The following is a 13,038-nucleotide window of genomic DNA, read 5'->3' on the forward strand; positions in this document are numbered from 1 at the left end:
ACTGAAACTAAATTATTTCCAGCATATTTACTAGCAAGATACAAAGTATTCTAGCGATTATGAGTAGCAAACTATAATGTATTAAATACGTTTCCTTTCGTCTGATTTAGACGTATGAATATTTAATCTTGTATAGACTTTATTCTTGAATCTCAGTTTGGTTAATATCTTTCTGCTCATGTGATTTATCATTTCTTTGTCTTTGCTAGTTTCTTTTACGTTGCTGTAGAGTAGTGGATGAATCTATACTCTAGCCATCTTTCATATTTTTTAATTCATCACCATTTAAATAATAAAACTGTCTAGAGAGTTTTTCTAAGTCATATAAAAGTATGTATATTATGACATTTAAAAAAATACCCAAAATTAATCATACCGTAGCGATACCGAAGAGAAACCGACATAATTGGAATAATTTCGAAAAATTTAATTTTGGCTATACATAATAGAATAACCAAAAAATTCATATGGTACAAATTTTATAAAATAACCGTCATAACCGAACCATTGACACTCCTACACTTTTTCATGGAAATAAAATAATCTTCTCTCTTTTTTTCTCCATTAGTAGAAGTTAAGAGACATTTGTAAAATAGTACTATCAAAATTTCCCCCATGAGACTGTCAACCGTTAAACCCGTATGAACGTGGAATCCCAAGAAATCCACTTTCACTGAATTACGTGTAAAAAAAATGAAAAAGAAATGGAAAAAAGAATTACGAGGCGTCCCCCTCAAGAAATCGTCAAATGCCTTTCTCTTCCTAAGTTTTACCCAATCTAAATCGCCGTCACCCTTCATAAACCTCACCCCACGGCCCACCCCACCACCCCACCCACCCAATAGATAGGATATATACAACATACATACACAAGTATATATATAGAAGCTTGCACGTTCCTATAATAATCATACGACGAACTTGTTTCTCCCTTCTTCCTCTTCTTTCACGTTTCCCCCCATTATTCCTTTTTTTTCCTCTCTTCAGTTATATCTTTTTCCCCAGAATTTGAGATCCTTTCTTTGCATAAACGTGACTATATATATATTCTCCTAATTTCCTTTTGCAGAATCTCCGCACCATTATCTTCTTCTCCATAATATTTATGCCATTTTTAATTCCCATTCAATTTTTTATTCAGAAATTTCACTGCACTTCTTCAAATCCCTTTGAATCATTTCTTACATAGATCCCAAGTTTTTTTCTCTCCCATTTCAAGGTTCCTTTTCAAGTTCAGCAAGTTAGTTTTCTTTTGATTCAATTTTTATGTGATATTTTTGAGAATTTGTTGCTAATGGGTGAGTATTTGCGTTGTTTTTTAGGCATTTTGAAGAAAGATGTTGGGAGAATTCATCACTAGCAGTTTAGTGTATGTGATCTGTTTTTGTCTTCTTCTTCTTTCTACTATTGCTTTGATTCCTTCTGTTGGATTTTTTGGCTTTATGCCTTTTGTTGTTATTGTTTGTATATGTGGGGTTTCGTGCATTTTTTGACTTACTTGTGGATGAATGAATTTAACTTTGCCTTCTGAAATTTTGCAGATTGGTTCTTGGATATGCATACCCTGCTTTTGAATGTTTTAAGACTATTGAGAAGAACAGAGTTGATATTGAAGAACTCAGATTCTGGTGCCAATATTGGTAATAACCTCTCTTTTTTTTGGGTGTCTTTTTTTGGGTGTTTGAACCATTTAGAAAGCAAAGTTGGCAAAAAGGGTTTTGTAGAAATAATTGGTTTTGAGTAGTCTTTTGACATGTTCAAGCTTTAGACTAATAAAAAATGTCAATTATTGAAACTTCTAATCAATTGATTTTCATTTTATAAACTTTAGGTCAACTAATCATAACCAAACACAGTCTGTTCTTAGGAGCGTAAAAGCAAAACATTGATAAAAGAATATTTAACTAGTCCATAATTGAGATAAGAGTAGTTAGCAATTTATAACTTCCCTTTTGAAAATGACAAGCATTATGAGATTCTAGTAACTAAATGGCAGGATCCATTCTTGAAAAAATAGCAAAAGATGTAGTAGTACATTAGAGAGGTTGAGTTTGTTGGGGTTGGGTGGGAGAGTCAACAATTTTGCATCATGCGATCTTCTAATTTGTTTCCTATAATTCTTAGCATTGTTTAGTATTCTGATAGGTCACTATCCATCCATTTGAATAAGGTTATAGGTGAACTGTTTGGTCATCTACTTGTTCATTTGACTTGGTGGGACTTGATGATCTCCAATTAAAGCTTGATTAGTTGCAAATTGTGTCTTTTATCAGGATCATTGTTGCAGTGTTGAGAATTATTGAGAGCTTTGGTGATGTATTCATGGCATGGTATGAACTCTTTAGACCTTCCATCTGATACATGATCAAAGTCACACACAATCATTTATTTGTGTTGTCATTTCAGGCTACCAATGTACAGCGAGGCAAAGTTGGCACTTATCATCTACTTATGGTATCCAAAAACAAAGGGTACAGGATACATATATGATGCCTTGTTGAAGCCATTTGTGTCAAAGCATGAACCAGAGATTGACAGGGGTTTTCTAGAGTTCAGAGCCAGGGCATTTGACTTGGCTATTTACTACTGGCACAATTGCACTGAATTGGGGCAAGCAAAATTCTTTCAATTGCTTGATTTTGTAGCTGCTCCATCTAGAAGAAATTCACATCTCAGCTCCGAGGTACTTCCATCTAACCATTTAAATGCCTGATGATCATATTTTCTTAATCTGGTGAATTTTTTTTTTCTTCTGTAGATTAGTTTTTTCAAGTGAACCATTTTAATTAACTCAAAATCTATAAAGGACTAAGAAAGTAAAAAGAGAAGAGGCAATAACATCCGTAAAATGCGTATTCATGCTTAGGGGTCGTTTGGTAGTGTGCATAAGAATAATGTGGAATGCTGGTATTAGTTATGCTTACATTAGTTGTGCTTGCATTAGTTATGCTGACATATTTCTTATCCATTGTTTGGTTTGATGTATTAAAGTATTGCACAATTTCTAAAAGAATTGTTTGTTTACAAAAATGCCCTCAAAACTAGTCCACGCTCTATCTTTTTAGAAGAAACATATGTTAGGAATGTTTTTATATGAAAAAGTTTTAAAAAAATTATTTGATTTGTCTACCTATATTGTAGTATAGAACTGAATATTTATTTAAAAAAGAAAATATGCTAAGTATTTATTTATTTACTATGGATATAATTTTATTTCTCACTATTTGGATTATTTTAAACTTACATTAATATAATAGCATATTTTAATCAAGCATAAATTTTAAAGGATAATTTTGTCGTTAACTAAGCTAATGCATGCATTTAAACCCATTGCATAGCTAATAGCATGGTTTTCTATGCACTAGTTATGCATATGATAATATCAAATAGGATGTATAACTAATGCATAGGTTCAAAAAGTATACCAAATAAGATATTATTAATACACAAAGCTAATGCACGCATTATTTTATCTAATGCATCCTATTAAACGATCTCCAGTATTTTAACAAAACCAATAGATGCAAGTCGTTCATCTTTTATACATACATTTATATGTATTCTCACTTTAGTTTATAGTTTCTAAGGTTTAATCTTGTTTTATTTGGTGCAAACACTATGTGGAATAAGTGTTTTTTTTTTAATATTCCGTCCCAAGGGCGAGAATAGCACCAATAGAAAAATCGAAAATAATTTGAGATAAGAGTAAAGAAGGCAGTGAACAAATTCGTACTGGAGTCTAAGAAGTTCATTTGCTAGGTCTCATTATGGATCCAATATTACCCTGGCCAGCCCATGAGATCATATTGGGCCGGTCCAACTTCTTTTTGAATCTTCGGCCACGATGTTTCAAAGTGGACTAACTTAGCTCCTCCATACATTTTGACTTCCCTCGTATATCACGTCTGCTTCCTCAGACAAGATATATTCTGTTCATCTCATCTCCATGTCCATGAAGCAAGAATTCTTGCCCATGCTGATACTACCAAATTTTATCTTCCTATTAATCATTTTGGATACTCATAATCATCTTCATTGGTATAATCAATTTTTGTATTATTATTACCATGTCACGAAATGAGTTCGTTTTAACCCATTCTTGAAATCAACATCCCTAGGAACGAGTGTTTGGGCAATTTGAAGTTTATAGGTCACTACATCAACTCAAATTATTATATATACAATAATAATAGGGCTTATAGTCAAACATTTATAAATATTTAGCAATTTTTAATTTAAATACAAAATTTGGGCAAAACTATTGGTTCACAGTAACCCATAGGCTTAAAGTTAGATCCGTCCCTGCTTGCATTGCACTTGAACCATAGGAAGTATGAAATTGCGTGAAAATCGTAGGAATGAGCCATGTAAAAAAGAATAATGAAAATGCTAAGAGCAGAGAAGGAAGAAAAGTACTCCCTCCGTTTCAATTTATGTGAACCTGTTTGACTGACATAGAGTTTAAGAAAAAATGAAGACTTTTGGAATTTGTGGTTCTAAACAAGTCAAAAGGGGGTCCAGAGTATTTGTGCGGTTATAAAAGTTTCTCATTAAGGGTAGAATTGTAAGTTTAAGTTAAATTGTTACCAAATTAAAAAATGAGTCATTCTTTTTGGAACGGACCAAAAAAGAAATATGTTCATATAAACTGGAACACATGGAGTAATAAGGAAATAAATAAAAAAAGGCACATTTGGAGGCCTGGAGAAATAAGAAGTAGCTAGAAGGGGCTGGAACCAGAGAGGCTTATAAAAGATTGATCAAAAGCGGGGGATCGGAAAGTAAAAAGGGAAGGAAATAATAGGAATGACATAGCTATATTTTGTGAGAGACTTCTACTGAATAAGTTTGTTCTTGATGAAGTGATAATTCATGATCTTCACAAAGGCGTGATATAATCAAATGCGTTTTTGGTGATATGGTTAGTGACTAAATTTTTTTAAATTAGATGTTGATAAACATAAATTTTTAAGCGAATTATAAATTATACTATCAAACTAAACAGTAAAAGATTTTTCTAGAAAAATAAACCTTGAGTTTCAAACGCTAAAAGTCACGTGTAATCAAAATTATAAAGTGAAAACATTTGTTTTCATGATGTGAAATAAAACGAAACATGATGTATGTTACAACAAAACTCTAGGTTGATTGTAAAATACAAAGACTTGAAAACTTAATCGCTTATTTCCGAACGAATCTTCAGATTAAATTACTAGGAACCATCGTTTTGAATAAAAATCCGATTTATAGACTTATTAATATTGAGAGACAATCTTACACGTTTCATATATCGTGACATATTCTCTATTCACCAATTAACCAAAATGCCCCAAACGAATATTACACTCTTTTAATAGAAAACCTTTTTTAATTCTAGGAATTCTGGTTTATTCGCTCACCACTTTTTCGCATCAATCAACACCAAGACAAACAATCATACAAATCAATGAATAGCAACAAATTAATCACCGAATCATTACTCACCGTTTATTTAATTACCACTTTATTTCCCACTATCACCATCATCAATTTACTTGTTACTTCTTTTTTATATTTTAGACTTGTATGTGTATAGAAATTCATAATTTTTAATTTTGTTGATCAATTCTCGCAGCAAAGAAATGGGACTGACCATTCTCGAGGACCGCCACCTCCTTCGGCCCCACCAGCACCACCGTCATCATCATCCTTCAGTTTATTCAGGAGGAACAAGCCGCCGTCAGACAAGAGGCAGCCACCTCAATCGCCGCGGTCTTACTACGATCACCGGTCAACTTTTCATCCTTCTAAACCGGAAACGGTCCAAGTTCACCCGGAGGATCTTTCATTCCTAGACACAGACTATTTTGAACCCGGTTCGGACCATGCTGCCCGGCCCAGATATAGGCGCAGTTAGTCAACAGATAGTTTACTAGAAATAGTAGTAAGAAAATTGTACATTGTAAATAAGCCCCAAAAAAAGAAAAGTAAAACTCAGATTTTTAAATACTTTTTTTATTGAACGTTTTTCCAGCTCCATTTGTTTTGTATTTTTTTCTTCTTTTTTTTCAGTTTTTCTGGAATTACATGAGAAAATGAAAGGCGTTGTACATTTATGACCCCAATTTTTAATCTAGAAGTTGACAAATCAAAAACGGAAGAATATATTCTGTATATCGGGTCGGGTCACCCTAACAACCCGTTGTTTTTGTCGTTATCTGGAGCTCCGAACCCGAACAGCACGAAGAAGCCAATCAACAGCTTTAGTCAAGGGAGCAAAAATGTACCGATCAATGCAGTCAAGAATTCCGGCGACAGGGTTATTGACCGGGAAGAGGAAGGTGCGGCGGAATAAGCTCCGACCGGAGGAATCCGGTGAAGTCGACATCGGCTGGAGATAAGCCCAAGCGGCTTGCTTAACGAGGCGATTCCGGATTGAAATCTCGGAACCGGATTGGCCTTGGTGAGGCGAAGTCATAGGCCTGGGAGAATTGACGGCGGAAGGTGGCAGGATATCCCTCAGAGAAGTGTAGGATACAGGCTTAATAGAGAACAGCTCAAAATCATCGCTCGCCGAGTTCGTCAACGATGACGAAGCCGACGAAGATGACGTGGCGGTGGTAGTGATGGTGGTTGAAGCTGATGTTTGATGCTGTAAGGTGAGCTTTTTAGGAAGCATAACGGAGTTGCGGCGGCGGAGGATAGGGTTCTCCGCTGCTGTGGTGGACTCAACGTCAGACATGGCTTTAAGGGAAACTTCTTGAGAGAGAGAGAGAGGCAGTGGTCAATAGGGAGGAACGGAGGGAGGGGCGTATGAGTTAGGTGTTTCGGCTATATAGGAGGGAATTGTGGACCCGGCAGTCAAAGTAGTGAAAGTACATTTTAGAATCTGGTTTAAATTATATTTTCCTATTTTCCTATGTTTTAGTGGGCGTTTGGAAAAATTCCAAAAAAATCCAAAAAAATAAAGTAAAAATTTTTTTAAGTGAAAATAATATTTAAAAATTAGAGTTGTGTTTGGACATGAATATAATTTTGGGTTGTTTTTGAGTTTTACGAGTGATCTGAGTGAAATTTTTGAAAAATAATTTTTTGGAGTTTTTCAAATTTTCGAAAAATTCCAAAATGCATCTTCAAAGTGAAAATTGAAAATTTTATGAACAAACGTTGATTTCGAAAAAAAAGTGAAAATTTTTCGAAAAAATGAAAAAAATTTCCTATGTCCAAACGGGCTCTTAATGAGTAAAATTAGTGGATATTTTGTGTTAATAACAAAAAATCTCCAAGTTCAAGACTTTCATGCACTATAAATATTTACTAAATCATATTATTTATATCATAATTATAATTATTCTTTAATACAACAACAACAACAACAACCCAGTGTAATCCCACAAGTGGAGATAATTATTCTTTAATAATAAATAATAATAATTTAGTAAATAAATTATAAGTAACTTACTATCACAAGCAAGATTTACAAATAATGTAAAAGTTATTGTAGAATACATTGGTAGCCGCTTAAATTTGTCATCATATTTGATTTTAGACAATCAAATTAAGGTCTTTTCTGATTGAGCACCTGAACACATTGTAAAATATTCCTATCAGACATTTGGTTTTCTTTTCTCGGGAAGATTTTGAAAAATGGCTCTTGATATATATATATATATATTTTGTTAACGGAGCCGGTCTTTTGTTTAACATAACGGCCTTGTTTTCAATTAATTTGATTTTTTAGGGTCTTATTTTTGTTTGTTATAATAAAGGCTTTTATATATATATATATAATATTCAAGAATGTAACATATTTTAAGTGATTAACTTATCCACGTAATAGGCGTTTGATACCATAGGCACCCAGAAGCTTTAAAAAGGTTTGAACCTCAAAAATATTTAGTAGAAACACTTTATGCTCAATTGTCAGTGTAGAATACATCGGCAGTCTCTCAAACTTGTCTGCATATTCATTTAGACGCTTAAAAAAACTCAGATTCTGAAATAATAACAGTCAGTAGATTAATTGAAGTATTATTAATTTATCTTTTATTTTAGAAATAATTGTGTGTAAGGAAGCGTAGCGGTAGTGGGGCTAATGTTTAGCTTATGATTTTGGATTGTTGGAGTAACGCAGTTACTGACGTATATTGTCACCATCTTTCACTTGGTCTAGGTTTTTTGCTGATCTTTTGTCTTTCTCTATTTCTCATTTATTTCTTTTTCTTTTAAGGAATGCTTTTAAATGAATTAAATTTGTTTCTTTTTTTATGTCATTGATTTCAATTGTGGCAAGCTGTTAATTAGTTTTCCTTGTAGGTGCACTTATTTCACATAGTAATCGAATTAGATTTCACAAATTTTAGAGTCAAACTACATAAATTTTGACCTTGTTTAACCCAAAAGATAGTGTTTGAAGTCAAAGCAAATGAATAGAATAATTTCAATTTCTAACAATCAATTTACTTTACTTTTGCAAAGAAAAAGAAGAAAGAAGAAATCTTATTGATGATTGTCGCTTTCTCCAATAAAAAAGAATAATTCTTCTAATAATAGAGAACAATAAGAATTTTGGTAATTGACAGTATAATTTAGTTTAATTTTCGATGAAATACAAGATATGGGAAGGAGAGAAGGGGTTTAAACAGTACTATTTCTTATAATCGTTTGCCTTGTTTAGCTCCTGCCAATTACTGCTATGTACTGCATTAATTGCTCGTTACGTGAGTGATTTGTAACGGTTGAGGCAATAATAACAAATTACGTATAATTAGAAATTTGATTGATTCTTTCCATATTCGTAATCATTAATGGCCTTTTCATATACGTGACTACTACTGATGCTAATTATCAACCCCACAACTATTTTTTTATATTCAACCTTGAGACCTACATGTACAATACCTGCACAAGGATCCTGTGGGTGTTGCTCATAACCCCTGTACCCGTCATTATTCTTGTCGTTTTAACTCCATGACACTTGTCATTGAAGTATTAGTCCACGTGGAATGAAATATAGTCCCCCCCTCTGCCCCAACATTCCGAATATTTTCAAATGAATATTCGAGAAATGGAGAGTTTATTTATGGCGAGAATATTTGTTGCCTCTTTCCAAGATTATTATGATGTGCTGGAGAAGTGAAGAGACGTGCACTCTTTCCATTTAATGCTCAAAATACGCATCTGATCGTAATTGGCTCTAAAGTTTACAGTGGTTTCCCAAGCATAGACAACGTCAATTTGGGATGATAGTTCCATAATGACAGTCTATGATGACGTATCAATTTCTTAGATATGAAACTTTACATCTTTAATACTCTCCTTCTTATCTTGTCTTCTTCTGCAATTCCCTTGAATATTTCTTTACTCTTGCTCTCTTTTCTATCTCCAATGGCTTCCAAATCTTCAACTCCTACTACTTCTTCTCCTCGTCGTGCTGTTATAATCGATGATCTTCCTCCGACTCTAGCTCCAGTTAGAAATAGAAGGAGGGGTGGTACGCTTCATAGCCTAGGCTTTATGGAGAATAAAAATACTTCTTCTTCTAAAGGAATTTTTTAAAATTTGCCTCCTCTTCTAAAACCAGAGTATCTACCACTCCTAATTCCTCTTCTCAAAGTAAAACTAAAGATCCCAATGAATCTTTGCCTGAACCTTTAGTTTCTAAAATTATTCCCAAAAAATTCTCTTTTGCTTATGATTGTGCTGTGTGGAACAAAGAGGTAACCACATTAGAAGGTCGCAACGAGCATGTTGACCTTTATCCATCTCTGAACAAATCTTGTCATCTCCTCCTTGTTCTTAACGAATGTTATTGAAAATCTTAATTTCCAAGCGTGATTCCTTGTGAAGATAATCGAATAATCACTTTTCGTGAGGGTTATTCGATCACCTACACTTATCCTATTACTCTTGGGTTTAAATCGGTGATATATCCAGTAATCTTCGAGTTTGGACGTTACTTTAACGTGTGTCTTCGACAAATAGGTCCGGTAGTTTAGAGGGGAGTAACGTGTCTTCGCTACTTGTCAAGTTTAGTTTCCACTACCTTTACTTTTCTTCACCTTATTCATCTATATTCTCCGAAGCTTTCCAGTCTTGGTGTATTCACACTCGCGGCAACAAGTAAGCGAGTTGTGGTGAGTCCCGAGGATGATCACAATAGATGATAGTATAGTAGATTCGTGGTTGTCCCAATCCGTGAGTTGGTAGGAGAAAAGAAAAGCCTTTTTCCCAAAATATGGAACATCACTACGTTACCCTACTATATTTTTCTCTACTTGAAATTACAATTTTTTTCATATATCTTTTCACATCAACTATGGAGATTTTTTATGAACTTCTGAATTTCCATGGGTGGGTAGAATTGATGCTATCTTCTGCCCAATGGAATAGAAAACTTGGAAATTTCTTTCCAAGAAGTTTGAATAAAAAATAAAGATCCACGGTAAGTTATTTTTGCACCGTGCGTATTTTTCGTAATTTTTATTTTTAAACATTCCACTCTTTGGATGTATGATTTGAGATTCGTGGTGTTTCTCCCTTTTCTGCTCCTGATGTTAGACTTGATGTCAACACTGCTCAGGAGCATATTTTTAGCTTGTCCTCTTCAAAGAGAAAAGATAAAGAAACTCCCATCTCTGATAGGGAAGAAGATGAGAGGGCTCTCTTATGAAAAGGCATCAAACTAGGAGCCAAATAGTCTTAGAGGATGAACAAAACTTTTCTTAAGTTCGACCTTTGAAAAGCATACCTTCTTATTTGATTGATGAGCCTAAAGATACTCCGTTGGTGATTTCGGATGAAGAAACTATTGACCCAGCTTCGATTCCCCCCTCGGTACCAGTTGAAAAATTATTTTTTCAAGGGTTTGAAGGTCGCGGTGATGAAGACTTCAACTTTGCTATTGAGGAACAACCTCCCGCTACTTTACCTCTGACTCTTGGTACTCTTGTTGCTACTTCTCAAGGTGAAGTTAGCTCTTCCAACAAGGGAAAGATGAAACAAGAAGTAATTAAAGTCCCCGATGGTGTTAACCTTCTAAAGAAACTTGACTAAGCTGATGTTTGGTTAAAACCTTTAATCGGTCCTGTTGAAAGAGAAAACTTAGAATCACACACTTCAATTACCCTACTAAATGATGTGATTCACTCAGCACTGAGGGTATAACTCCTTTCCTTTGCTCCTTTATTTTGTTTCCTTCATATTCATATAACTTTTTCTTTTTTTTTTTTGTAGATCAATTTGACAGGTACGGAGCTGATAAGGAGGGTGGCTTAGATTGAGCAGGAAGTTGTTGAATTAGTTATGGCATATGACAATTGGAAGGCACAGTTTGAGAGCTTTCAACTGGAAAAAGAGGTTTTGACTAAGGTGAAAGAATTTTTGGAGAAGTAACTCAGGCGATCGTCTGCTGACCTACCGATGGTGAAGGTTTCAACAAATCATACGGAGAAGGAAAAGGATAGAACATAAGCTACTTTTGTTGAGCAACATTCTAAAACTACATAGGAGATTAGAAGTTTGAAAGAACTTTTAAATCAAAATAAAGTATATGTGGGTAAATTAGTTCAAGAGTTTTCCCATGCTAAAGAAGACCTACATGTCTCATTTTAAAATATTTAATTCCTTGAATCTTCTTTGGAGCCTTTGAAGATCTCCAACGATGATACACAAGCAGAAAAAGAAAGTTTAAAAGCTGAAGTTGACCAACTAGAGAGGGAGTATCGGGCTTTTGATGATAAATATGGATGTTAGTTGGCTTGTCTACATACTCATTTTGAAACTTTGACTGAAGTCAGCCAAGCAGGTTTTGATCTCGAAATACCATTCCGGAGTCGTCTACATAAAATTCAAACTCCGATCAACTCTTACCACTTAAACTTCTAAAACAAGAATTATTCTTCCAAATCAATCTCGAACTACCCGAAAATAAAATTTGACTGTACACGCAAATCATAATACACAATAGAAAGCTATTCGAGACTTTAATCCACCAAACGGGATACTAATTCTCAAAATAACCGGTCGGATCGTTATAAATTGAAATGTTGTGCATTAAAGAAGTATTACTTCTGAAAAAGTACCTATGTTCAAGTATATTTCAATTCATTATTTATTTCTTCATATAAGTTTTACTAATTGTTAGAAACTAAGCATCCACCCGACTGTATAGAGAACCGAGTTTCTCTATGAATTTCCACTGAAAATACTAATGAACCAAATTGTATAGCAATCTGGTCCTATATCAGTTTGGTACGGTGCTAACTACGGAACCAGTATGTAAATGAGACACAAGATAAGTTCCCATTGGATAGAGAACCAGATTCTCTAGAAGTTCCTACTGTAAGCAACAGACTGTACAACCAACCAGTACAGGGAATCAGGTTCTCTAATTGTTCCCGCAGTATCTCGGCAGTAAGTAAAGAACACAGAGGATTTTTACGTGAAAAAATCCCAACTCAAGGGGACAAAAACCACAACCTACACTTGTAGGCTTTCAACTTTACTAACTTGTAAACATATATTACAAGCCAATTTGTAATGACTCTATTAAAAAAGATTAAACTTAACTAACTTGTGGTACTTTCACAATAAGTCACTTTGTGACTCTCTAGTTACAAAAACTTTGACTAACTTGTGATACTCTCACCACAAGCCACTTTGTAATAACTTTATTACAAAGACTTTAATCACTCTAACTTGTAATAACACTATTACAAGTCACTTTATAACTCTCTACTTACAAAGACTTTAACTTATGACTAAACCTAGTCACAACATAAACTGGAGAGTTTACGAATTTTGGATTTCCTAAAATACAGCTTCTAAAAAGCAAGGTAGGAGTTACAATAAAGAACAAATAACAAAGACTCAACAAACCTAAGGACTTAAGATATCTTCAATCTTGGATCCGGTCCTTAAGGTTGCAACATCTTTGTTCTTGAGAGAGGTTGTTGCAAGCACTTGAGAGAGGATTTTCGTTTCTAATTTTTGCAAGTCTTGGAGAGAATGTGTTGTGTCTTGCACCAGGTTTATACAACAAAGGTGATGTCAAATCTT

General features: G+C 34.1%; 1 protein-coding gene across 2 annotated transcripts; it reads left to right on the forward strand.

Annotated features, from left to right (window-relative positions):
• The first annotated feature begins 894 nt into the window (after positions 1 to 894).
• On the forward strand, positions 895 to 6,018 carry LOC107810191 (putative HVA22-like protein g). 2 transcript variants are annotated; one of them, XM_016634939.2, is made up of 6 exons: positions 895 to 1,240; positions 1,323 to 1,369; positions 1,542 to 1,640; positions 2,274 to 2,330; positions 2,407 to 2,683; positions 5,615 to 6,018. In XM_016634939.2, the coding sequence occupies exons 2-6, from the start codon at positions 1,338 to 1,340 to the stop codon at positions 5,894 to 5,896; spliced, it is 747 nt and encodes a 248-aa protein (XP_016490425.1). In that variant the 5' UTR covers positions 895 to 1,240; positions 1,323 to 1,337; the 3' UTR covers positions 5,897 to 6,018. The 2 variants fall into 2 exon arrangements, with proteins under 2 accessions (XP_016490425.1, XP_016490426.1); XM_016634940.2 differs by having other exon boundaries at positions 895 to 1,219.
• Positions 6,019 to 13,038: the final 7,020 nt, after the last annotated feature.

Source organism: Nicotiana tabacum, chromosome 10 (genome assembly GCF_000715075.1).
Source record: "Nicotiana tabacum cultivar K326 chromosome 10, ASM71507v2, whole genome shotgun sequence".
NCBI lineage: Eukaryota > Viridiplantae > Streptophyta > Magnoliopsida > Solanales > Solanaceae > Nicotiana > Nicotiana tabacum.